This window comes from Bombina bombina, unplaced genomic scaffold, assembly GCF_027579735.1.
Source record: "Bombina bombina isolate aBomBom1 unplaced genomic scaffold, aBomBom1.pri scaffold_503, whole genome shotgun sequence".
Taxonomy (NCBI): Eukaryota; Metazoa; Chordata; class Amphibia; order Anura; family Bombinatoridae; genus Bombina; species Bombina bombina.
The window spans coordinates 313,300-339,227 of record NW_026512624.1 but is presented as its reverse complement, the minus strand read 5'-3'; the positions used below and the strand labels follow the sequence as shown (position 1 = coordinate 339,227).

The following is a 25,928-nucleotide window of genomic DNA, read 5'->3' as shown; positions in this document are numbered from 1 at the left end:
GGGTGGAAAGTGAACGAAAAAAAGAGTTCTCTATTCCCTCTCACAAGAGTTTCCTTCCTGGGAACTCTGATAGATTCTGTAGAAATGAGGATTTACCTGACAGAGGCCAGGTTGTCAAAACTTCTAAATTCCTGCCGTGTTCTTCTACTTCTCGCCCTTCGGTGGCTCAGTGTATGGAAGTAATCGGCTTAATAGTAGCGGCAATGGACATAGTGCCGTTTTCCCGCCTACATCTCAGACCGCTGCAACTCTGCATGCTCAGTCACTGGAATGGGGATTACACAGATTTGTCCCCCCTACTAAATCTGGATCAAGAGACCAGGGATTCTCTTCTCTGGTGGCTATCTCGAGTCCATCTGTACAAAGGTATGACCTTCTGCAGGCCAGATTGTACAATAGTAACAACAGATGACAGCCTTCTGGGCTGGGGGGCAGTCTGGAACTCTCTGAAGGCTCAGGGGTCATGGACTCAGGAGGAGGCTCTCCTTCCGATAAACATTCTGGAACTAAGAGCGATATTCAATGCTCTTCAGGCTTGGCCTCAGCTATCGGCAGTGAGGTTCATCAGATTTCAGTCGGACAACATCACGACTGTAACTTACATCAACCATCAAGGGGGAACAAGGAGTTCCCTAGCGATGTTGGAGGTTTCAAAGATAATTCGTTGGGCAGAGATTCACGCTTGCCACCTATCAGCTATCCATATCCCAGGAGTAGAGAACTGGGAGGCGGATTTTCTAAGTCGACAGACTTTTCATCCGGGGGAGTGGGAGCTCCATCCCGAGGTGTTTGCACAGTTGATTCAACGTTGGGGCAAACCAGAACTGGATCTCATGGCGTCTCGCCAGAACGCCAAGCTTCCTTGTTATGGATCCAGGTCCAGGGATCCCAAGGCAGCGCTGATAGATGCTCTAGCAGCGCCTTGGTCCTTCAACCTGGCTTATGCGTTTCCACCGTTTCCTCTGCTCCCTCGTCTGATTGCCAAGGTCAAGCAGGAGAGAGCATCTGTGATTTTGATAGCACCTGCGTGGCCACGCAGGACTTGGTATGCAGATCTGGTGGACATGTCATTCTTTCCACCATGGACTCTGCCTCTGAGGCAGGACCTTCTACTTCAGGGTCCTTTCAACCATCCAAATCTAATTTCTCTGCGGCTGACTGCTTGGAGATTGAACGCTTGATTTTATCAAAGCGTGGTTCTCCGAGTCGGTCATTGATACTTTAATACAGGCGCGAAAGCCTGTCACCAGGAAAATCTATCATAAGATATGGTGTAAATATCTTCATTGGTGTGAATCCAAGGGTTACTCATGGATATTATCTTTTCTCCAAGATGGATTGGAGAAGGGTTTGTCAGCAAGTTCCTTAAAGGGACAGATTTCTGCTCTGTCTATTCTTTTGCACAAACGTCTGGCTGAGGTTCCAGACGTGCAGGCGTTTTGTCAGGCTTTAGTCAGAATTAAGCCTGTGTTTAAACCTGTTGCTCCGCCTTGGAGTTTAAATTTAGTTCTTAAGGTTCTTCAAGGGGTTCTGTTTGAACCTTTGCATTCCATAGATATTAAGCTCTTATCTTGGAAAGTTTTGTTTTTAGTAGCTATCTCCTCGGCTCGAAGAGTTTCGGAGTTATCTGCTTTACAATGTGATTCTCCTTATCTCATTTTTCATTCCGATAAGGTAGTGTTACGTACCAAACCTGGTTTTCTACCCAAGGTGGTATCTAATAAAAATATCAATCAGGAGATTGTTGTACCGTCACTGTGTCCTAATCCTTCAAAGAAGGAACGTCTTTTACACAATCTTGACGTGGTTCGTGCTTAAAGTTTTATTTACAAGCTACTAAAGATTTTCGTCAAACATCTGCATTGTTTGTTGTCTACTCTGGACAGGAGGAGAGGCCAAAAGACTTCGGCAACTTCTCTTTCTTTTTGGCTAAGGAGTATAATACGCTTAGCTTATGAGACTGCTGGCCAGCAGCCTCCTGAAAGGATTACAGCTCATTCTACTAGAGCGGTAGCTTCCACATGGGCTTTTAAGAATGAGGCTTCTGTTGAACAGATTTGTAAGGCAGCGACTTGGTCTTCGCTTCATACTTTTTCAAAATTCTATAAATTTGATACTTTTGCTTCTTCGGAGGCTATTTTTGGGAGAAAGGTTTTGCAGGCAGTGGTGCCTTCCGTTTAAGCACCTGCCTTGTCCCTCCCTTCATCCGTGTCCTATAGCTTTGGTATTGGTATCCCACAAGTAATGGATGATCCGTGGACTGGATACACCTTACAAGAGAAAACAAAATTTATGCTTACCTGATAAATTTATTTCTCTTGTGGTGTATCCAGCCCACGGCCCCGCCCTGTCATTTTAAGGCAGGTGGTGTTTTATTTTTAAACTACAGTCACCACTGCACCCTATGGTTTCTCCTTTCTCTTGCTTGTCTTCGGTCGAATGACTGGTAGTGGCAGTTAGAGGAGGAGCTATATAGACAGCTCTGCTGTGGGTGATCCTCTTGCAGCTTCCAGTTGGGAAGGAGAATATCCCACAAGTAATGGATGATCCGTGGACTGGATACACCACAAGATAAATAAATTTATCAGGTAAGCATAAATTTTGTTTTTTCAAAAGAAAACAGACCCAGTTTCGCTAGCCTCTCCTCATAGGTTAAATTCTCCAATCCCCTTATTAGCTTTGTGGCCCTTCTCTGAACTTTTACTAGTGCTGCAATATCTTTTTTTGCGATTGGTCCCCAGAACTGCACTCCATACTCAAGGTGAAGTCTTACCAGGGCTTTATATAGTGACAGAATTATGCTTTCCTCCCTTGAGTCAATGCCTCTTTTAATACATGCTAGTATCTTATTACCCTTTGAAGCTGCTGCCCTGCATTGTGCACCCATCTTTAGCTTGTTATCTATTACTACCCCCAAATCCCTTTCCTCCTGTGTTTTGCTAAGTCTTGTTCCATTTAAATAATACGTTGCCTGCTTATTTTTACTTCCAAAATGTAGAACCTTGCATTTTCCCGTATTAAATCTCATTTTCCATTTTCTTGCCCATACTTCTAATTTTTGCAGATCCCTTTGTAACGAAAGTTCATCCTGCTATGACCTAATGACCTTACTTAACTTAGTATCATCTGCAAAAATAGAGATGTCGCTATTTAATCCTTGCTCCAAGTCATTTATAAAAATATTAAAAAAAAGTTTGCGAGCAATGTGTTAATTTTTACAATTTGCAATCTGCATTAAAGTCTATGGGGAGAAGTTTTGAAGTTAGGACTTGTCGGCTTCCACTTGCATGCAAACATTTTACTTTCAACTTATAGTACGAGCGCTAACCCGCACATGTTAACCGTTTACTTCTGGCTGTGTTTCTGCATGAGCCAAAACGCTCAATAGTGCGCCACTTGTAATCTGGCCAACTGTGTATAAACACTATCCCGTCGTACACACTGTGCATAATCACTGTATCCTGTTGTATACACTGTGTATAAATACTGTATCCCGTCGTACACACTGTGTATAAACACTGTATAACATCGTACTCACTGTGTATAAATACTGTATCCCGTCGTACACACTGTGTATAAATACTGTATCCTGTTGTATACACTGTGTATAAATACTGTATCATATCGTACACACTGTGTATAAATACTGTATAACATCGTACACACTGTGTATAAATACTGTATCCAGTTGTATACACTGTGCATAATCACTGTATCCAGTTGTATACACTGTGTATAAATGCTGTATCCCGTCATACACACTGTGCATAATCACTGTATCCTGTTGTATACACTGTGTATAAATACTGTATCACATCGTATACACTGTGCATAATCACTGTATCCTGTTGTATACACTGTGTATAAATACTGTATCACATCGTATACACTGTGTATAAATACTGTATCACATCGTACACACTGTGTATAAATACTGTATCACATTGTACACACTGTGTATAAATACTGTATCACATTGTACACACTGTGTATAAATACTGTATCACATTGTACACACTGTGTATAAATACTGTATCACATCGTACACACTGTGTATAAATACTGTATCACATCGTACACACTGTGTATAAATACTGTATCACATCGTACACACTGTGTATAAATACTGTATCACATCGTACACACTGTGTATAAATACAGTATCACATCGTACACACTGTGTATAAACACAGTATCACATCGTACACACTGTATATAAACACTGTATCACATCGTACACACTGTATATAAATACTGTATCACACCGTACACACTGTGTATAAATACTGTATCACATCGTACACACTGTATATAAATACTGTATCACATCGTACACACTGTATATAAATACTGTATCACATCGTACACACGGTGTATAAATACTGTATCACATCGTACACACTGTGTATAAACACTGTATCACATCGTACACACTGTGTATAAACACTGTATCACATCGTACACACTGTGTATAAACACTGTATCACATCGTACACACTGTGTATAAATACTGTATCACATCGTACACACTGTGTATAAACACTATCACATCGTACACACTGTGTATAAACACTGTATCACATCGTACACACTGTGTATAAATACTGTATCACATCGTACACACTGTGTATAAATACAGTATCACATCGTACACACTGTGTATAAACACTGTATCACATCGTACACACTGTATATAAATACTGTATCACATCGTACACACTGTGTATAAATACAGTATCACATCGTACACACTGTGTATAAACACTGTATCACATCGTACACACTGTGTATAAACACTGTATCACATCGTACACACTGTGTATAAATACAGTATCACATCGTACACACTGTGTATAAATACAGTATCACATCGTACACACTGTGTATAAATACTGTATCACATCGTACACACTGTGTATAAACACTGTATCACATCGTACACACTGTGTATAAACACTGTATCACATCGTACACACTGTGTATAAATACTGTATCACATCGTACACACTGTGTATAAATACTGTATCACATCGTACACACTGTGTATAAATACTGTATCACATCGTACACACTGTGTATAAATACTGTATCACATTGTACACACTGTGTATAAATACTGTATCACATCGTACACACTGTGTATAAATACGGTATCACATCGTACACACTGTGTATAAATACTGTATCACATCGTACACACTGTGTATAAATACTGTATCACATCGTACACACGGTGTATAAATACTGTATCACATCGTACACACTGTGTATAAACACTGTATCACATCGTACACACTGTGTATAAACACTGTATCACATCGTACACACTGTGTATAAATACTGTATCGGTGAGTGAAGTGTAAAACTTTTTTGCGCTGCCTAATGGGGTAAGCCTTTTACTCCTAGGATATTTTCCCCAAAAAATATCTTACTTAGGTGTACAGGAGAGGTTTTGGAAATTTTTGGAGTGTAGGCGCAAGTGAATGCTTTTACCCCTGTCTTGATTATTCAGTATCCTTATCTAAGGGAATTGTATAAAAGATTTGTATAAAAGATTTGACACTCGTTTAAATAACAAATATATTTATTTGAAAAATAAGAAAAAAAATCTCTTTAAAAATTCCAATACGGACTTTGTGACACGTGGTTTACAAGTTCTAATATGTCTTGTAACTAATAAGTGAAGTCTATGACTGGTGTTACAAGATTAATGGTATAGATGTATAGTAACAATATGTTTGGTAATGATATGTTTAGTGACAATATGTTCATAAGAAATATAATGAAACAACCTATGTGTTGGGAAAATGTTTTGAAAATAGGACTCGTTAGAGTGTTGTACCTAGTGCATTGAAAACCTAGTACACAGTCTAAAAAGTCAAATTTATGTTTGTAGAGTTTTGCTATTGCCAATATTTCTTGTTTTACTATATATATAGAAAACTATTCTTGGTGCTTGTTCCTGGTATCAGCAATTATTAGCTTTCACACAAATCACTGTCATATGAGAGAGGAAAGGAAAATGTTTGGACATTTGTTGCTTAAAATCTTACAAATATTTGTTGCTTGAAGTCTTACAAATATTTCATAAAACATATATTGCTAAAAATGTAAAAATGTATATTTACGGTTAAAACTGTATTTCTGCAATTATAAAACATATATTGCCAAAAGTGTAAAACTGTATATTTACGGTTAAAACTGTATTTCTGCAATTTTAAACTTGCTAGTAGTCGGCCGACTATTGTATGGCAATTTAAATTGCACAGGAAATTTTTGTATTCGTTGGTAACTCAGTATCAATATTAAAAGAAAAAGAAAAACCACCGGTGGATTTGTTGTTTAAAAGTCGTTTTCTTAAAAGCTTTTTTTGGATAATTTGTGTCGGTTTATATTGGACACTCCTATTTGCGCCAGTATCCTTGAGTGTTAAACACTGTCAATATGTGTTGAGATAAGAACTATAATGACCAAAGCTCTACGGTCTAGGGAAGTATTAGAGTAAGGAGCGTTAAGACTTACTGTACTCCTAACCGATTCTGGAGCCTGGTTCGAGTTGTTGCGCTCTTTTTTGCTGGAGGATGTCGAGTTCCGCTGACTGTGTGCAGCTCCGTTTCCCTCTTGATGTGGGTAGTCTTTGTAACGGTCTGCTGGTATAGACCGAAGTGCTGGAGTTGATACAAATTGGAAGTGTTTTTCTTTGAAGGCTAGTCTTGAGAAAGGCCCTTTTTTGAGGGCAGAAACGCGTTGAGCTAGTCTTGAGAAAGGCCCTTTTTTGAGGGCAGAAACGCGTTGACATATTGACTTTGGGATCATTGCAGACGGATCAAAGCCTTCAAAGAAAAACACTTCCAATTTGTATCAACTCCAGCACTTCGGTCTATACCAGCAGACCGTTACAAAGACTACCCACATCAAGAGGGAAACGGAGCTGCACACAGTCAGCGGAACTCGACATCCTCCAGCAAAAAAGAGCGCAACAACTCGAACCAGGCTCCAGAATCGGTTAGGAGTACAGTAAGTCTTAACGCTCCTTACTCTAATACTTCCCTAGACCGTAGAGCTTTGGTCATTATAGTTCTTATCTCAACACATATTGACAGTGTTTAACACTCAAGGATACTGGCGCAAATAGGAGTGTCCAATATAAACCGACACAAATTATCCAAAAAAAGCTTTTAAGAAAACGACTTTTAAACAACAAATCCACCGGTGGTTTTTCTTTTTCTTTTAATATTGATACTGAGTTACCAACGAATACAAAAATTTCCTGTGCAATTTAAATTGCCATACAATAGTCGGCCGACTACTAGCAAGTTTAAAATTGCAGAAATACAGTTTTAACCGTAAATATACAGTTTTACACTTTTGGCAATATATGTTTTATAATTGCAGAAATACAGTTTTAACCGTAAATATACATTTTTACATTTTTAGCAATATATGTTTTATGAAATATTTGTAAGACTTCAAGCAACAAATATTTGTAAGATTTTAAGCAACAAATGTCCAAACATTTTCCTTTCCTCTCTCATATGACAGTGATTTGTGTGAAAGCTAATAATTGCTGATACCAGGAACAAGCACCAAGAATAGTTTTACTATATATATAGTAAAACAAGAAATATTGGCAATAGCAAAACTCTACAAACATAAATTTGACTTTTTAGACTGTGTACTAGGTTTTCAATGCACTAGGTACAACACTCTAACGAGTCCTATTTTCAAAACATTTTCCCAACACATAGGTTGTTTCATTGTATTTCTTATGAACATATTGTCACTAAACATATCATTACCAAACATATTGTTACTATACATCTATACCATTAATCTTGTAACACCAGTCATAGACTTCACTTATTAGTTACAAGACATATTAGAACTTGTAAACCACGTGTCACAAAGTCCGTATTGGAATTTTTAAAGAGATTTTTTTCTTATTTTTCAAATAAATATATTTGTTATTTAAACAAGTGTCAAATCTTTTATACAAATCTTTTATACAATTCCCTTAGATAAGGATACTGAATAATCAAGACAGGGGTAAAAGCATAAATACTGTATCACATCGTACACACTGTGTATAAACACTGTATCACATCGTACACACTGTGTATAAATACTGTATCACATCGTACACACTGTGTATAAATACTGTATCACATCGTACACACTGTGTATAAATACTGTATCACATCGTACACACTGTGTATAAATACTGTATCACATCGTACACACTGTGTATAAACACTGTATCACATCGTACACACTGTGTATAAATACTGTATCACATCGTACACACTGTGTATAAATACTGTATCACATCGTACACACTGTGTATAAATACTGTATCACATCGTACACACTGTGTATAAATACTGTATCACATCGTACACACTGTGTATAAATACTGTATCACATCGTACACACTGTGTATAAATACTGTATCACATCGTACACACTGTGTATAAATACTGTATCACATCGTACACACTGTGTATAAATACTGTATCACATCGTACACACTGTGTATAAATACTGTATCACATCGTACACACTGTGTATAAATACTGTATCACATCGTACACACTGTGTATAAACACTGTATCACATCGTACACACTGTGTATAAATACTGTATCACATCGTACACACTGTATATAAATACTGTATCACATCGTACACACTGTGTATAAATACTGTATCACATCGTACACACTGTATATAAACACTGTATCACATCGTACACACTGTGTATAAACACTGTATCACATCGTACACACTGTGTATAAATACTGTATCACATCGTACACACTGTGTATAAATACTGTATCACATCGTACACACTGTGTATAAATACTGTATCACATCGTACACACTGTGTATAAATACTGTATCACATCGTACACACTGTGTATAAACACTGTATCACATCGTACACACTGTGTATAAACACTGTATCACATCGTACACACTGTGTATAAATACTGTATCACATCGTACACACTGTATATAAATACTGTATCACATCGTACACACTGTGTATAAATACTGTATCACATCGTACACACTGTATATAAACACTGTATCACATCGTACACACTGTGTATAAACACTGTATCACATCGTACACACTGTGTATAAATACTGTATCACATCGTACACACTGTGTATAAATACTGTATCACATCGTACACACTGTGTATAAACACTGTATCACATCGTACACACTGTGTATAAACACTGTATCACATTGGACTTGCTACTGGCAGAACACACACATCTCCTTATATTGCATCTCTGCTTTCTTGACTACTTGCTGGTCCTACAACAGGTCCTTGAGGATATTAACTGATTAACAACCTGCAGACAAACCTTACCCTGTTTTCCCAGGAGTGAGTGGTACAGACTGCGAAAGGAGCAGCTGAGGTCTGGGAAGCTACTCTCTGAGAAGGATAACTTGTAGCAGTCGTTATTGTATGATGGTGCACGAGCATCTGGTGTCATGTGAGAGGGGGCGGCCTGTGGGGTAACAAGAGTATAAATCACCAGTATGTCAGAGAATGAGGATCAATACTTTATTTTATGAACTTTAATGGACTAAGAAATTGTTTTACTAAATGAGAGGAATTAAGTGTATGGAATTGTCCTGCACAGGGGCACCACGTTACTGGCACTATTGCTTCTGTGCCCATCCTTGTAATTCTAAACTCACACAGTCCTCTAAGCACAGATGTGCAGCTAGACTTTGTCATACACTTAACCTCCACAAACATTTAGAAAAGCACGTTAAACAACCTGTACCAATTTCTCATTACTACAAATATAAGTCACCAAAGCTAGTCCCTCTAGGTGAGTTACTGTCAGTTACATACTATTTAGTGCATTAAATATATAGCACTGGGGTTTGCAGAAAGAATCATTAGAAGATCAGTGATTCTAGGAATGTAGTGGTCACAGGGAAGGAACTGCTGCATAAGATACCAGCAGTACATGTAATATAAATAACATCTATAGCTGCTCTATGCCCACGTACTCCTATATCCTGCAGTTTAGCAACAGCGCCACCTCTGGCCCGTCTGTTTGTGTGCGTCTGATTCCGATAACACTATGGCTGGGCCCTCGTTGTACCAGTTTGTTTTTATCTGCTCAGTACTAAGTGTAGGTATGAGCAGCGACACTTGCCCAGATTCCTGCGCAAACCCCCCTTCCTACCGTTGCAATATCCAAAGTACTTATTTCTGGTGAGCCTCGGCACACAAGTATAAGAGGGAAAAGCATTAGCAGATTTTTTTGCCTTTGGCGGCATTAGAATTGTACATCATTTGCTATTTCTGCCACCTAAAGGCCACTCTCACCTGGCTGTAGCTGGGGAGCGGGGAGTTGTTGCTCATCCGATGCCCTTGTGCTCCGTCTGTGGGTAAGGATACTTCGCTGGTTGAGCTGAGGGGGCTTTTATTCATGTCCTGCTCAGTAGAATCCTGGGACAGCTGCAATAGAGCAGGCATCGTTATCACACGGAGGCAGCCTTCTTGTCTGGGTGTGGGTCTGGACATATAGCCTCTTTCTCACTGACATTCGTGTGATTATTTGTTACTACTAATAGGTCTGTGTGTGTGTCTGGGGATAAAACCTCGCTATCACTGACATTTGTGTGATTATTTGCTGCTACTAATAGGTCTGTGTGTGTGTCTGGGGATATAACCTTGTTATCACTGACATTTGTGTGATTATTTGCTGCTACTAATAGGTCTGTGTGTGTCTAGGGATATAACCTCGTTATTACTGACATTTGTGTGATTATTTGCTGCTACTAATAGGTCTGTGTGTGTGTCTGGGGATAAAACCTCGCTATCACTGACATTTGTGTGATTATTTGCTGCTACTAATAGGTCTGTGTGTGTGTCTGGGGATATAACCTCGCTATCACTGACATTTGTGTGATTATTTGCTGCTACTAATAGGTCTGTGTGTGTGTCTGGGGATAAAACCTCGCTATCACTGACATTTGTGTGATTATTTGCTGCTACTAATAGGTCTGTGTGTGTGTCTGGGGATAAAACCTCGCTATCACTGACATTTGTGTGATTATTTGCTGCTACTAATAGGTCTGTGTGTGTCTAGGGATATAACCTCGTTATCACTGACATTTGTGTGATTATTTGCTGCTACTAATAGGTCTGTGTGTGTGTCTGGGGATAAAACCTTGCTATCACTGACATTTGTGTGATTATTTGCTGCTACTAATAGGTCTGTGTGTGTGTCTGGGGATAAAACCTCGCTATCACTGACATTTGTGTGATTATTTGCTGCTACTAATAGGTCTGTGTGTGTCTAGGGATATAACCTCGTTATCACTGACATTTGTGTGATTATTATGCTGCTACTAATAGGTCTGTGTGTGTGTCTGGGGATAAAACCTCGCTATCACTGACATTTGTGTGATTATTTGCTGCTACTAATAGGTCTGTGTGTGTGTCTGGGGATAAAACCTCGCTATCACTGACATTTGTGTGATTATTTGCTGCTACTAATAGGTCTGTGTGTGTGTCTGGGGATAAAACCTCGCTATCACTGACATTTGTGTGATTATTTGTTACTACTAATAGGTCTGTGTGTGTCTGGGGATAAAACCTCGTTATTACTGACATTTGTGTGATTATTTGCTGCTACTAATAGGTCTGTGTGTGTCTAGGGGATATAATCTCGCTATCACTGACATTTGTGTGATTATTTGCTGCTACTAATAGGTCTGTGTGTGTGTCTGGGGATAAAACCTCGCTATCACTGACATTTGTGTGATTATTTGCTGCTACTAATAGGTCTGTGTGGTGTGTCTGGGATAAAACCTCATTATCACTGACATTTGTGTGATTATTTTCTGCTACTAATAGGTCTGTGTGTGTCTGGGGATAAAACCTCGCTATCACTGACATTTGTGTGATTATTTGCTGCTACTAATAGGTCTGTGTGTGTGTCTGGGGATAAAACCTCGCGTCACTGACATTTGTGTGATTATTGCTGCTACTAATAGGTCTGTGTGTGTGTCTGGGAATATAACCTCGGCTATCACTGACATTTGTGTGATTATTGCTGCTACTAATAGGTCTGTGTGTGTGTCTGGGGATAAAACCTCGCTATCACTGACATTTGTGTGATTATTTGCTACTACTAATAGGTCTGTGTGTGTCTGGGGATAAAACCTCGCTATCACTGACATTTGTGTGATTATTTGCTGCTACTAATAGGTCTGTGTGTGTGTCTGGGGATAAAACCTCTCTATCACTGACATTTGTGTGATTATTTCTGCTACTAATAGGTCTGTGTGTGTCTGGGGATAAAAACCTCGCTATCACTGACATTTGTGTGATTTATTTGCTGCTACTAATAGGTCTGTGTGTGTGTCTGGGGGATAAAACCTCGCTATCACTGACATTTGTGTGATTATTTGTTACTACTATGCAGGTCTGTGTGTGTCTGGGGATAAAACCTCGCTATCACTGACATTTGTGTGATTATTTGCTGCTACTAATAGGTCTGTGTGTGTCTGGGGATAAAACCTCGATATCACTGTCATTTGTGTGATTATTTGCTGCTACTAATAGGTTTGTGTGTGTCTGGGGATATAACCTCGCTATCACTTACATTTGTGTGATTATTTGCTGCTACTAATAGGTCTGTGGTGTGTCTGGGAATATAACCTCGTTATCACTTACATTGTGTGATTATTTGCTGCTGCTAATAGTTCTGTGTGTGTCTGGGGATAAAACCTCGCTATCACTGACATTTGTGTGATTATTTGCTGCTACTAATAGGTCTGTGTGTGTGTCTGGGGATAAAACCTCGCTATCACTGACATTTGTGTGATTATTTGTTACTACTAATAGGTCTGTGTGTGTCTGGGGATAAAACCTCGCTATCACTGACATTTGTGTGATTATTTGCTGCTACTAATAGGTCTGTGTGTGTCTGGGGATAAAACCTCGCTATCACTGACATTTGTGTGATTATTTGCTGCTACTAATAGGTTTGTGTGTGTCTGGGAATATAACCTTGTTATCACTGACATTTGTGTGATTATTTGCTGCTACTAATAGGTCTGTGTGTGTCTGGGAATATAACCTCGTTATCACTGACATTCGTGTGATTATTTGATGCTACTAATAGGTCTGTGTGTGTCTAGGGATATAACCTCGTTATCACTTACATTTGTGTGATTATTTGCTGCTACTAATAGGTCTGTGTGTGTCTGGGGATAAAACCTCGTTATCACTGACATTTGTGTGATTATTTGCTGCTACTAATAGGTCTGTGTGTGTCTGGGGATATAACCTTGTTATCACTGACATTTGTGTGATTATTTGCTGCTACTAATAGGTCTGTGTGTGTCTAGGGATATAACCTTTATCACTGACAATTGTGTGATTATTTGCTGCTACTAATAGTTCTGTGTGTGTCTAGGGTTATAACCTTGTTATCACTGGTGATATAACCTCGTTATCACTGACATTTGTGTGATTATTTGCTGCTACTAATAGTTCTGTGTGTGCCTAAGGATATAACGTTGTGATCACTGACATTTGTGTGATTATTTGCTGCTACTAATAGGTCTGTGTGTGTCTAGGGATATAACCTCTTTATCACTGACATTTGTGTGATTATTTGTTACTACTAATAGGTCTGTGTGTGTCTAGGGATATAACCTCGTTATTACTGACATTTGTGTGATTATTTGCTGCTACTAATAGTTCTGTGTGTGTCTAGGGTTATAACCTTGTTATCACTGGTGATATAACCTCGTTATCACTGACATTTGTGTGATTATTTGCTGCTACTAATAGTTCTGTGTGTGTCTAGGGTTATAACCTTGTTATCACTGGTGATATAACCTCGTTATCACTGACATTTGTGTGATTATTTGCTGCTACTAATAGTTCTGTGTGTGTCTAGGGTTATAACCTTGTTATCACTGGTGATATAACCTCGTTATCACTGACATTTGTGTGATTATTTGCTGCTACTAATAGTTCTGTGTGTGGTCTAGGGATATAACGTTGTGATCACTGACATTTGTGTGATTATTTGCTGCTGCTAATAGGTCTGTGTGTGTCTAGGGATATAACCTCTTTATCACTGACATTTGTGTGATTATTTGTTACTACTAATAGGTCTGTGTGTGTCTAGGGGATATAACCTCTTTATCACTGACATTTGTGTGATTATTTGCTGCTACTAATAGGTCTGTGTGTGTCTAGGGATATAAACCTCTTTATCACTGACATTTGTGTGATTATTTGTTACTACTAATAGGTCTGTGTGTGTCTAGGGATATAACCTCTTATCACTGACATTTGTGTGATTATTTGCTGCTACTAATAGGTCTGTGTGTGTGTCTGGGGATATAACCTCGTTATCACTGACATTTGTGTGATTATTTGCTGCTACTAATAGGTCTGTGTGTGTCTAGGGATATAACCTTGTTATCACTGACATTTGTGTGATTATTTGTTACTACTAATAGGTCTGTGTGTGTCTGGGAATATAACCTCTTTATCACTGACATTTGTGTGTTATTTTCTGCTACTAATAGGTCTGTGTGTGGTCTGGGATAAAACCTCGCTATCACTGACATTTGTGTGATTATTTGATTCTACTAATAGGTCTGTGTGTGTCTGGGGATAAAACCTCGCTATCACTGACATTTGTGTGATTATTTGCTGCTACTAATAGGTCTGTGTGTGTGTCTGGGATAGTTGTGTGATTATTTGCTGCTACTAATAGGTCTGTGTGTGTGTCTGGGGATATAACCTCTTTATTACTGACATTTGTGTGATTATTTGCTGCTACTAATAGGTCTGTGTGTGTCTGGGATATAACCTTGTTATCACTGACATTTGTGTGATTATTTGTTACTACTAATAGGTCTGTGTGTGTCTGGGAATATAACCTCGTTATCACTGACATTGTGTGATTATTTGTCTGCTACTAATAGGTCTGTGTGTGTCTGGGAATATAACCTCGTTATCACTGACATTTGTGTGATTATTTGCTGCTACTAATAGGTCTGTGTGTGTGTCTGGGGATATAACCTCGTTATCACTGACATTTGTGTGATTATTTGCTGCTACTAATAGGTCTGTGTGTGTGTCTGGGGATATAACCTCGTTATCACTGACATTTGTGTGATTATTTGTTACTACTAATAGGTCTGTGTGTGTCTGGGAATATAACCTCTTTATCACTGACATTTGTGTGATTATTTGCTGCTACTAATAGGTCTGTGTGTGTGTCTGGGGATATAACCTCGTTATCACTGACATTTGTGTGATTATTTGCTGCTACTAATAGGTCTGTGTGTGTGTCTAGGGATATAACGTTGTGATCACTGACATTTGTGTGATTATTTGCTGCTACTAATAGGTTGGTGTGTCTGGGAATATAACCTCTTTATCACTGACATTTGTGTGATTATTTGCTGCTACTAATAGGTCTGTGTGTGTGTCTAGGGATATAACGTTGTGATCACTGACATTTGTGTGATTATTTGCTGCTACTAATAGGTCTGTGTGTGTGTGTCTAGGGATATAACGTTGTGATCACTGACATTTGTGTGATTATTTGCTGCTACTAATAGGTCTGTGTGTGTCTAGGGATATAACCTCGTTATTACTGACATTTGTGTGATTATTTGCTGCTACTAATAGGTCTGTGTGTGTGTCTAGGGATATAACGTTGTGATCACTGACATTTGTGTGATTATTTGCCGCTACTAATAGGTCTGTGTGTGTGTCTGGGGATATAACATCGTTATCACTGACATTTGTGTGATTATTTGATGCTACTAATAGGTCTGTGTGTGTGTCTGGGGATATAACATCGTTATCACTGACATTTGTGTGATTATTTGATGCTACTAATAGGTCTGTGTGTGTGCCTGGGGATATAACCTCGTTATTACTGACATTTGTGTGATTATTTGATGCTACTAATAGGTCTGTGTGTGCCTGGGGATATAACCTCGTTATTACTGACATTTGTGTGATTATTTGCTGCTACTAATAGGTTTGTGTGTGCCTGGGGATATAACCTCGTTATCACTGACATTTGTGTGATTATTTGCTGCTACTAATAGGTCTGTGTGTGCCTGGGGATATAACCTCGTTATTACTGACATTTGTGTGATTATTTGCTGCTACTAATAGGTCTGTGTGTGTGCCTGGGGATATAACCTTGTTATCACTTACATTTGTGTGATTATTTGTTACTACTAATAGGTCTGTGTGTGTCTAGGGATATAACCTCGTTATTACTGACATTTGTGTGATTATTTGTTACTACTAATAGGTCTGTGTGTGCCTGGGGATATAACCTCGTTATTACTGACATTTGTGTGATTATTTGCTGCTACTAATAGGTCTGTGTGTGTCTGGGGATATAACCTTTATAACTGACATTTGTGTGATTATTTGATGCTACTCATAGGTCTGTGTGTGTCTAGGGATATAACCTCGTTATTACTGACATTTGTGTGATTATTTGATGCTACTCATAGGTCTGTGTGTGCCTAGGGATATAACCTCGTTTTATGACATTTGTGTGATTATTTGCTGCTACTAATAGGTCTGTGTGTGTCTAGGGATATAACCTCGTTATCACTGACATTTGTGTGATTATTTGCTGCTACTAATAGTTCTGTGTGTGTGCCTGGGGATATGATCTCATTATCACTGACATTTGTGTGATTATTTGATGCTACTAATAGGTCTGTGTGTGTCTGGGGATATAACCTCGTTATTACTGACATTTGTGTGATTATTTGCTGCTACTAATAGGTCTGTGTGTGTCTGGGGATATAACCTATTTATCACTGACATTTGAGTAATTATTGTTACTACTAATAGGTCTGTGTGTGTCTGGAGATATAACCTCGTTATCACTGAGTGTGTGATTATTTGCTGCTACTAATAGGTCTGTGTGTGTCTGGGGATATAACCTTTATCACTGACATTTGTGTGATTATTTGCTGCTACTAATAGGTCTGTGTGTGTCTGGGTATATAACCTTTATCACTGACATTTGTGTGATTATTTGCTGCTACTAATAGGTCAGTGTGTGTCTGGGTATATAACCTTTATCACTGACATTTGTGTGATTATTTGCTGCTACTAATAGGTCTGTGTGTGTGTTGGGTATATAACCTTTATCACTGACATTTGTGTGATTATTTGCTGCTACTAATAGGTCAGTGTGTGTCTGGGTATATAACCTTTATCACTGACATTTGTGTGATTATTTGCTGCTACTAATAGGTCTGTGTGTGTCTGGAGATATAACCTCGTTATCACTGACGTGTGTGATTATTTGCTGCTACTAATAGGTCTGTGTGTGTGTCTGTGGATATAACCTTTATCACTGACATTTGTGTGATTATTTGCTGCTACTAATAGGTTGGTGTGTCTGGGATATAACCTCATTATCACTGACATTTGTGTGATTATTTGCTGCTACTAATAGGTCTGTGTGTGTCTGGGGATATAACGTTGTGATCACTGACATTTGTGTGATTATTTGCTGCTACTAATAGGTCTGTGTGTGTGTCTGGGGATATAACATCGTTATCACTGACATTTGTGTGATTATTTGATGCTACTAATAGGTCTGTGTGTGTGTCTGGGGATATAACATCGTTATCACTGACATTTGTGTGATTATTTGATGCTACTAATAGGTCTGTGTGTGTGCCTGGGGATATAACCTCGTTATTACTGACATTTGTGTGATTATTTGCTGCTACTAATAGGTCTGTGTGTGCCTGGGGATATAACCTCGTTATTACTGACATTTGTGTGATTATTTGCTGCTACTAATAGGTTTGTGTGTGCCTGGGGATATAACCTCGTTATCACTGACATTTGTGTGATTATTTGCTGCTACTAATAGGTCTGTGTGTGCCTGGGGATATAACCTCGTTATTACTGACATTTGTGTGATTATTTGCTGCTACTAATAGGTCTGTGTGTGTGCCTGGGGATATAACCTTGTTATCACTTACATTTGTGTGATTATTTGTTACTACTAATAGGTCTGTGTGTGTCTAGGGATATAACCTCGTTATTACTGACATTTGTGTGATTATTTGTTACTACTAATAGGTCTGTGTGTGCCTGGGGATATAAACCTCGTTATTACTGACATTTGTGTGATTATTTGCTGCTACTAATAGGTCTGTGTGTGTCTGGGGATATAACCTTTATAACTGACATTTGTGTGATTATTTGATGCTACTCATAGGTCTGTGTGTGTCTAGGGATATAACCTCGTTATTACTGACATTTGTGTGATTATTTGATGCTACTCATAGGTCTGTGTGTGCCTAGGGATATAACCTCGTTATTACTGACATTTGTGTGATTATTTGCTGCTACTAATAGGTCTGTGTGTGTCTAGGGATATAACCTCGTTATCACTGACATTTGTGTGATTATTTGCTGCTACTAATAGTTCTGTGTGTGTGCCTGGGGATATGATCTCATTATCACTGACATTTGTGTGATTATTTGATGCTACTAATAGGTCTGTGTGTGTGTCTGGGGATATAACCTCGTTATTACTGACATTTGTGTGATTATTTGCTGCTACTAATAGGTCTGTGTGTGTCTGGGGATATAACCTATTTATCACTGACATTTGAGTAATTATTTGTTACTACTAATAGGTCTGTGTGTGTCTGGAGATATAACCTCGTTATCACTGACGTGTGTGATTATTTGCTGCTACTAATAGGTCTGTGTGTGTCTGGGGATATAACCTTTATCACTGACATTTGTGTGATTATTTGCTGCTACTAATAGGTCTGTGTGTGTCTGGGTATATAACCTTTATCACTGACATTTGTGTGATTATTTGCTGCTACTAATAGGTCAGTGTGTGTCTGGGTATATAACCTTTATCACTGACATTTGTGTGATTATTTGCTGCTACTAATAGGTCTGTGTGTGTGTCTGGGTATATAACCTTTATCACTGACATTTGTGTGATCATTTGCTGCTACTAATAGGTCAGTGTGTGTCTGGGTATATAACCTTTATCACTGACATTTGTGTGATTATTTGCTGCTACTAATAGGTCTGTGTGTGTCTGGAGATATAACCTCGTTATCACTGACGTGTGTGATTATTTGCTGCTACTAATAGGTCTGTGTGTGTGTCTGTGGATATAACCTTTATCACTGACATTTGTGTGATTATTTGCTGCTACTAATAGGTTGGTGTGTCTGGGGATATAACCTCATTATCACTGACATTTGTGTGATTATTTGCTGCTACTAATAGGTCTGTGTGTGTCTGGGGATATAACGTTGTGATCACTGACATTTGTGTGATTATTTGCTGCTACTAATAAATCTGTGTGTGTCTGGGGATATAACATTTATCACTGACATTTCAGTATTTATTTGTTACTACTAATAGGTCTGTGTGTGTCTGGGGTTATAACCTCGTTATCACTGACATTTGTGTGATTATTTTCTGCTACTAATAGATCTGTGTGTGTCTGGGGTTATACCCTCGTTATCCCTGACATTTGTTTGACTATTTGCTGCTACTAATAGGTCTGTGTGTGTGTCTGGAGATATAACCTCTTTATCACTGACATTTGTGTGATTATTTGATGCTACTAATAGGTCTGTGTGTGTGTCTGGGGATATAACATCGTTATCACTGACATTTGTGTGATTATTTGATGCTACTAATAGGTCTGTGTGTGTGCCTGGGGATATAACCTCGTTATTACTGACATTTGTGTGATTATTTGATGCTACTAATAGGTCTGTGTGTGCCTGGGGATATAACCTCGTTATTACTGACATTTGTGTGATTATTTGCTGCTACTAATAGGTTTGTGTGTGCCTGGGGATATAACCTCGTTATCACTGACATTTGTGTGATTATTTGCTGCTACTAATAGGTCTGTGTGTGTGCCTGGGGATATAACCTTGTTATCACTTACATTTGTGTGATTATTTGTTACTACTAATAGGTCTGTGTGTGCCTGGGGATATAACCTCGTTATTACTGACATTTGTGTGATTATTTGTTACTACTAATAGGTCTGTGTGTGCCTGGGGATATAACCTCGTTATTACTGACATTTGTGTGATTATTTGCTGCTACTAATAGGTCTGTGTGTGTCTGGGGATATAACCTTTATAACTGACATTTGTGTGATTATTTGATACTACTCATAGGTCTGTGTGTGTCTAGGGATATAACCTCGTTATTACTGACATTTGTGTGATTATTTGATGCTACTCATAGGTCTGTGTGTGCCTAGGGATATAACCTCGTTATTACTGACATTTGTGTGATTATTTGCTGCTACTAATAGCTCTGTGTGTGTCTAGGGATATAACCTCGTTATCACTGACATTTGTGTGATTATTTGCTGCTACTAATAGCTCTGTGTGTGTCTAGGGATATAACCTCGTTATCACTGACATTTGTGTGATTATTTGCTGCTACTAATAGCTCTGTGTGTGTCTAGGGATATAACCTCGTTATCACTGACATTTGTGTGATTATTTGCTGCTACTAATAGCTCTGTGTGTGTCTAGGGATATAACCTCGTTATCACTGACATTTGTGTGATTATTTGCTGCTACTAATAGCTCTGTGTGTGTCTAGGGATATAACCTCGTTATCACTGACATTTGTGTGATTATTTGATGCTACTAATAGGTCTGTGTGTGTGTCTGGGGATATAACCTCGTTATTACTGACATTTGTGTGATTATTTGCTGCTACTAATAGGTCTGTGTGTGTCTGGGGATATAACCTATTTATCACTGACATTTGAGTAATTATTTGTTACTACTAATAGGTCTGTGTGTGTCTGGAGATATAACCTCGTTATCACTGACGTGTGTGATTATTTGCTGCTACTAATAGGCCTGTGTGTGTGTCTGGGGATATAACCTTTATCACTGACATTTGTGTGATTATTTGCTGCTACTAATAGGTCTGTGTGTGTCTGGGTATATAACCTTTATCACTGACATTTGTGTGATTATTTGCTGCTACTAATAGGTCAGTGTGTGTCTGGGTATATAACCTTTATCACTGACATTTGTGTGATTATTTGCTGCTACTAATAGGTTGGTGTGTCTGGGGATATAACCTCATTATCACTGACATTTGTGTGATTATTTGCTGCTACTAATAGGTCTGTGTGTGTCTGGGGATATAACGTTGTGATCACTGACATTTGTGTGATTATTTGCTGCTACTAATAAATCTGTGTGTGTCTGGGGATATAACATTTATCACTGACATTTCAGTATTTATTTGTTACTACTAATAGGTCTGTGTGTGTCTGGGGATATAACCTCGTTATCACTGACATTTGTGTGATTATTTTCTGCTACTAATAGATCTGTGTGTGTCTGGGGTTATACCCTCGTTATCCCTGACATTTGTTTGACTATTTGCTGCTACTAATAGGTCTGTGTGTGTGTCTGGAAATATAACCTCTTTATCACTGAAATTTGTGTGATTATTTTCTGCTACTAATAGGTCTGTGTGTCTGGGGATATAGCCTTGTTATCACTGACATTTGTGTAATTATTTGCTGCTACTAATAGGTATGTGTGTGTGTCTGGGAATATAACATTTATCAATGACATTTGAGTAATTATTTGTTACTACTAATAGGTCTGTGTGTGTCTGGGGATATAAACTCTTTATCACTGACATTTGTGTGATTACTTGCTGCTACTAATAGGTCTGTGTGTGTCTAGGGATATAACCTCGTTATCACTGACATTTGTGTGATTATTTGCTGCTACTAGTAGGTCTGTGTGTGTCTAGGGATATAACCTCGTTATCACTGACATTTGTGTGATTATTTGCTGCTACTAATAGGTCTGTGTGTGTCTAGGGATATAATCTCGTTATCACTTACATTTGTGTGATTATTTGCTGCTACTAATAGGTCTGTGTGTGTCTGGGGATATAACCTCGTTATCACTTACATTTGTGTGATTATTTGCTGCTACTAATAGGTCTGTGTGTCTCTAGGGATATAACCTCGTTATCACTGACATTTGTGTGATTATTTGTTACTACTAATAGGTCTGTGTGTGTCTGGGAATATAACCTCTTTATCACTGACATTTGTGTGATTATTTGTTACTACTAATAGGTCTGTGTGTGTCTGGGAATATAACCTCTTTATCACTGACATTTGTGTGATTATTGTCTGCTACTAATAGGTCTGTGTGTGTCTGGGAATATAACCTCTTTATCACTGACATTTGTGTGATTATTTGCTGCTACTAATAGGTCTGTGTGTGTGTGTCTAGGGATATAACATTGTGATCACTGACATTTGTGTGATTATTTGCTGCTACTAATAGGTCTGTGTGTGTCTAGGGATATAACCTCGTTATTACTGACATTTGTGTGATTATTTGCTGCTACTAATAGGTCTGTGTGTGAGTCTAGGGATATAACGTTGTGATCACTGACATTTGTGTGATTATTTGCTGCTACTAATAGGTCTGTGTGTGTGTCTAGGGATATAACGTAGTGATCACTGACATTTGTGTGATTATTTGCTGCTACTAATAGGTCTGTGTGTGTGTCTGGGGATATAACATCGTGATCACTGACATTTGTGTGATTATTTGCTGCTACTAATAGGTCTGTGTGTGTGTCTGGGGATATAACATCGTTATCACTGACATTTGTGTGATTATTTGATGCTACTAATAGGTCTGTGTGTGTGTCTGGGGATATAACATCGTTATCACTGACATTTGTGTGATTATTTGATGCTACTAATAGGTCTGTGTGTGTGCCTGGGGATATAACCTCGTTATTACTGACATTTGTGTGATTATTTGCTGCTACTAATAGGTCTGTGTGTGTGTGTCTAGGGATATAACGTTGTGATCACTGACATTTGTGTGATTATTTGCTGCTACTAATAGGTCTGTGTGTGTGTGTCTAGGGATATAACGTTGTGATCACTGACATTTGTGTGATTATTTGCTGCTACTAATAGGTCTGTGTGTGTCTAGGGATATAACCTCGTTATTACTGACATTTGTGTGATTATTTGCTGCTACTAATAGGTCTGTGTGTGAGTCTAGGGATATAACGTTGTGATCACTGACATTTGTGTGATTATTTGCTGCTACTAATAGGTCTGTGTGTGTGTCTAGGGATATAACGTAGTGATCACTGACATTTGTGTGATTATTTGCTGCTACTAATAGGTCTGTGTGTGTGTCTGGGGATATAACATCGTTATCACTGACATTTGTGTGATTATTTGATGCTACTAATAGGTCTGTGTGTGTGCCTGGGGATATAACCTCGTTATCACTGACATTTGTGTGATTATTTGATGCTACTAATAGGTCTGTGTGTGTGCCTGGGGATATAACCTCGTTATTACTGACATTTGTGTGATTATTTGATGCTACTAATAGGTCTGTGTGTGCCTGGGGATATAACCTCGTTATTACTGACATTTGTGTGATTATTTGCTGCTACTAATAGGTCTGTGTGTGCCTGGGGATATAACCTCGTTATCACTGACATTTGTGTGATTATTTGCTGCTACTAATAGGTCTGTGTGTGTGCCTGGGGATATAACCTCGTTATTACTGACATTTGTGTGATTATTTGTTACTACTAATAGGTCTGTGTGTGCCTGGGGATATAACCTCGTTATTACTGACATTTGTGTGATTATTTGCTGCTACTAATAGGTCTGTGTGTGTCTGGGGATATAACCTTTATAACTGACATTTGTGTGATTATTTGATGCTACTCATAGGTCTGTGTGTGTCTAGGGATATAACCTCGTTATTACTGACATTTGTGTGATTATTTGATGCTACTCATAGGTCTGTGTGTGTCTAGGGATATAACCTCGTTATTACTGACATTTGTGTGATTATTTGCTGCTACTAATAGGTATGTGTGTGTCTAGGGATATAACCTCGTTATCACTGACATTTGTGTGATTATTTGATGCTACTAATAGGTCTGTGTGTGTGTCTGGGGATATAACCTCGTTATTACTGACATTTGTGTGATTATTTGCTGCTACTAATAGGTCTGTGTGTGTCTGAGGATATAACCTATTTATCACTGACATTTGAGTAATTATTTGTTACTACTAATAGGTCTGTGTGTGTCTGGAGATATAACCTCGTTATCACTGACGTGTGTGATTATTTGCTGCTACTAATAGGTCTGTGTGTGTGTCTGGGGATATAACCTTTATCACTGACATTTGTGTGATTATTTGCTGCTACTAATAGGTCTGTGTGTGTCTGGGTATATAACCTTTATCACTGACATTTGTGTGATTATTTGCTGCTACTAATAGGTCTGTGTGTGTCTGGGTATATAGCCTTTATCACTGACATTTGTGTGATTATTTGCTGCTACTAATAGGTTGGTGTGTCTGGGGATATAACCTCATTATCACTGACATTTGTGTGATTATTTGCTGCTACTAATAGGTCTGTGTGTGTCTGGGGATATAACGTTGTGATCACTGACATTTGTGTGATTATTTGCTGCTACTAATAAATCTGTGTGTGTCTGGGGATATAACATTTATCACTGACATTTCAGTATTTATTTGTTACTACTAATAGGTCTGTGTGTGTCTGGGGATATAACCTCGTTATCACTGACATTTGTGTGATTATTTTCTGCTACTAATAGATCTGTGTGTGTCTGGGGTTATACCCTCGTTATCCCTGACATTTGTTTGACTATTTGCTGCTACTAATAGGTCTGTGTGTGTGTCTGGAGATATAACCTCTTTATCACTGAAATTTGTGTGATTATTTTCTGCTACTAATAGGTCTGTGTGTCTGGGGATATAGCCTTGTTATCACTGACATTTGTGTAATTATTTGCTGCTACTAATAGGTCTGTGTGTGTCTGGGAATATAACATTTATCAATGACATTTGAGTAATTATTTGTTACTACTAATAGGTCTGTGTGTGTGCCTGGGGATATAACCTCGTTATTACTGACATTTGTGTGATTATTTGCTGCTACTAATAGGTCTGTGTGTGTCTGGGGTTATAACCTCTTTATTACTGACATTTGTGTGATTATTTGCTACTACTAATAGGTATGTGTGTGTCTGGGGATATAACCTCATTATCACTGACATTTGTGTGATTATTTGCTGCTACTAATAGGTCTGTGTGTGTCTAGGGATATAACCTCATTATCACTGACATTAGTGTGATTATTTGCTGCTACTAGTAGGTCTGTGTGTGTCTAGGGATATAACCTCGTTATCACTGACATTCGTGTGATTATTTGATGCTACTAATAGGTCTGTGTGTGTCTAGGGATATAACCTCATTATCACTGACATTAGTGTGATTATTTGCTGCTACTAGTAGGTCTGTGTGTGTCTAGGGATATAACCTCGTTATCACTGACATTTGTGTGATTATTTGCTGCTACTAATAGGTCTGTGTGTGTGTCTGGGGATATAACATCGTGATCACTGACATTTGTGTGATTATTTGCTGCTACTAATAGGTCTGTGTGTGTGTCTGGGGATATAACATCGTTATCACTGACATTTGTGTGATTATTTGCTACTACTAATAGGTATGTGTGTGTCTGGGGATATAACCTCATTATCACTGACATTTGTGTGATTATTTGCTGCTACTAGTTGGTCTGTGTGTGTCTAGGGATATAACCTCGTTATCACTGACATTTGTGTGATTATTTGCTGCTACTAGTAGGTCTGTGTGTGTGTCTAGGGATATAACGTAGTGATCACTGACATTTGTGTGATTATTTGCTGCTACTAATAGGTCTGTGTGTGTGTCTGGGGATATAACATCGTGATCACTGACATTTGTGTGATTATT

The 25,928-nt window shown here is 38.4% G+C and overlaps 1 protein-coding gene across 3 annotated transcripts in view; it reads right to left on the bottom strand.

Annotated features, from left to right (window-relative positions):
* LOC128644477 (forkhead box protein J2) overlaps nt 1-25,928 on the bottom strand; it is a 108,311-nt gene that overhangs the window by 21,543 nt on the left and 60,840 nt on the right. For all 3 annotated transcript variants that reach the window (XM_053697061.1, XM_053697062.1, XM_053697063.1), the window contains exons 5-6: nt 10,361-10,492; nt 9,383-9,524 (exon numbers count right to left, since the gene is read on the bottom strand). In XM_053697061.1, coding sequence (XP_053553036.1) covers nt 9,383-9,524; nt 10,361-10,492 — 274 coding nt within the window. The remainder of the gene's footprint in view (nt 1-9,382; nt 9,525-10,360; nt 10,493-25,928) is intronic.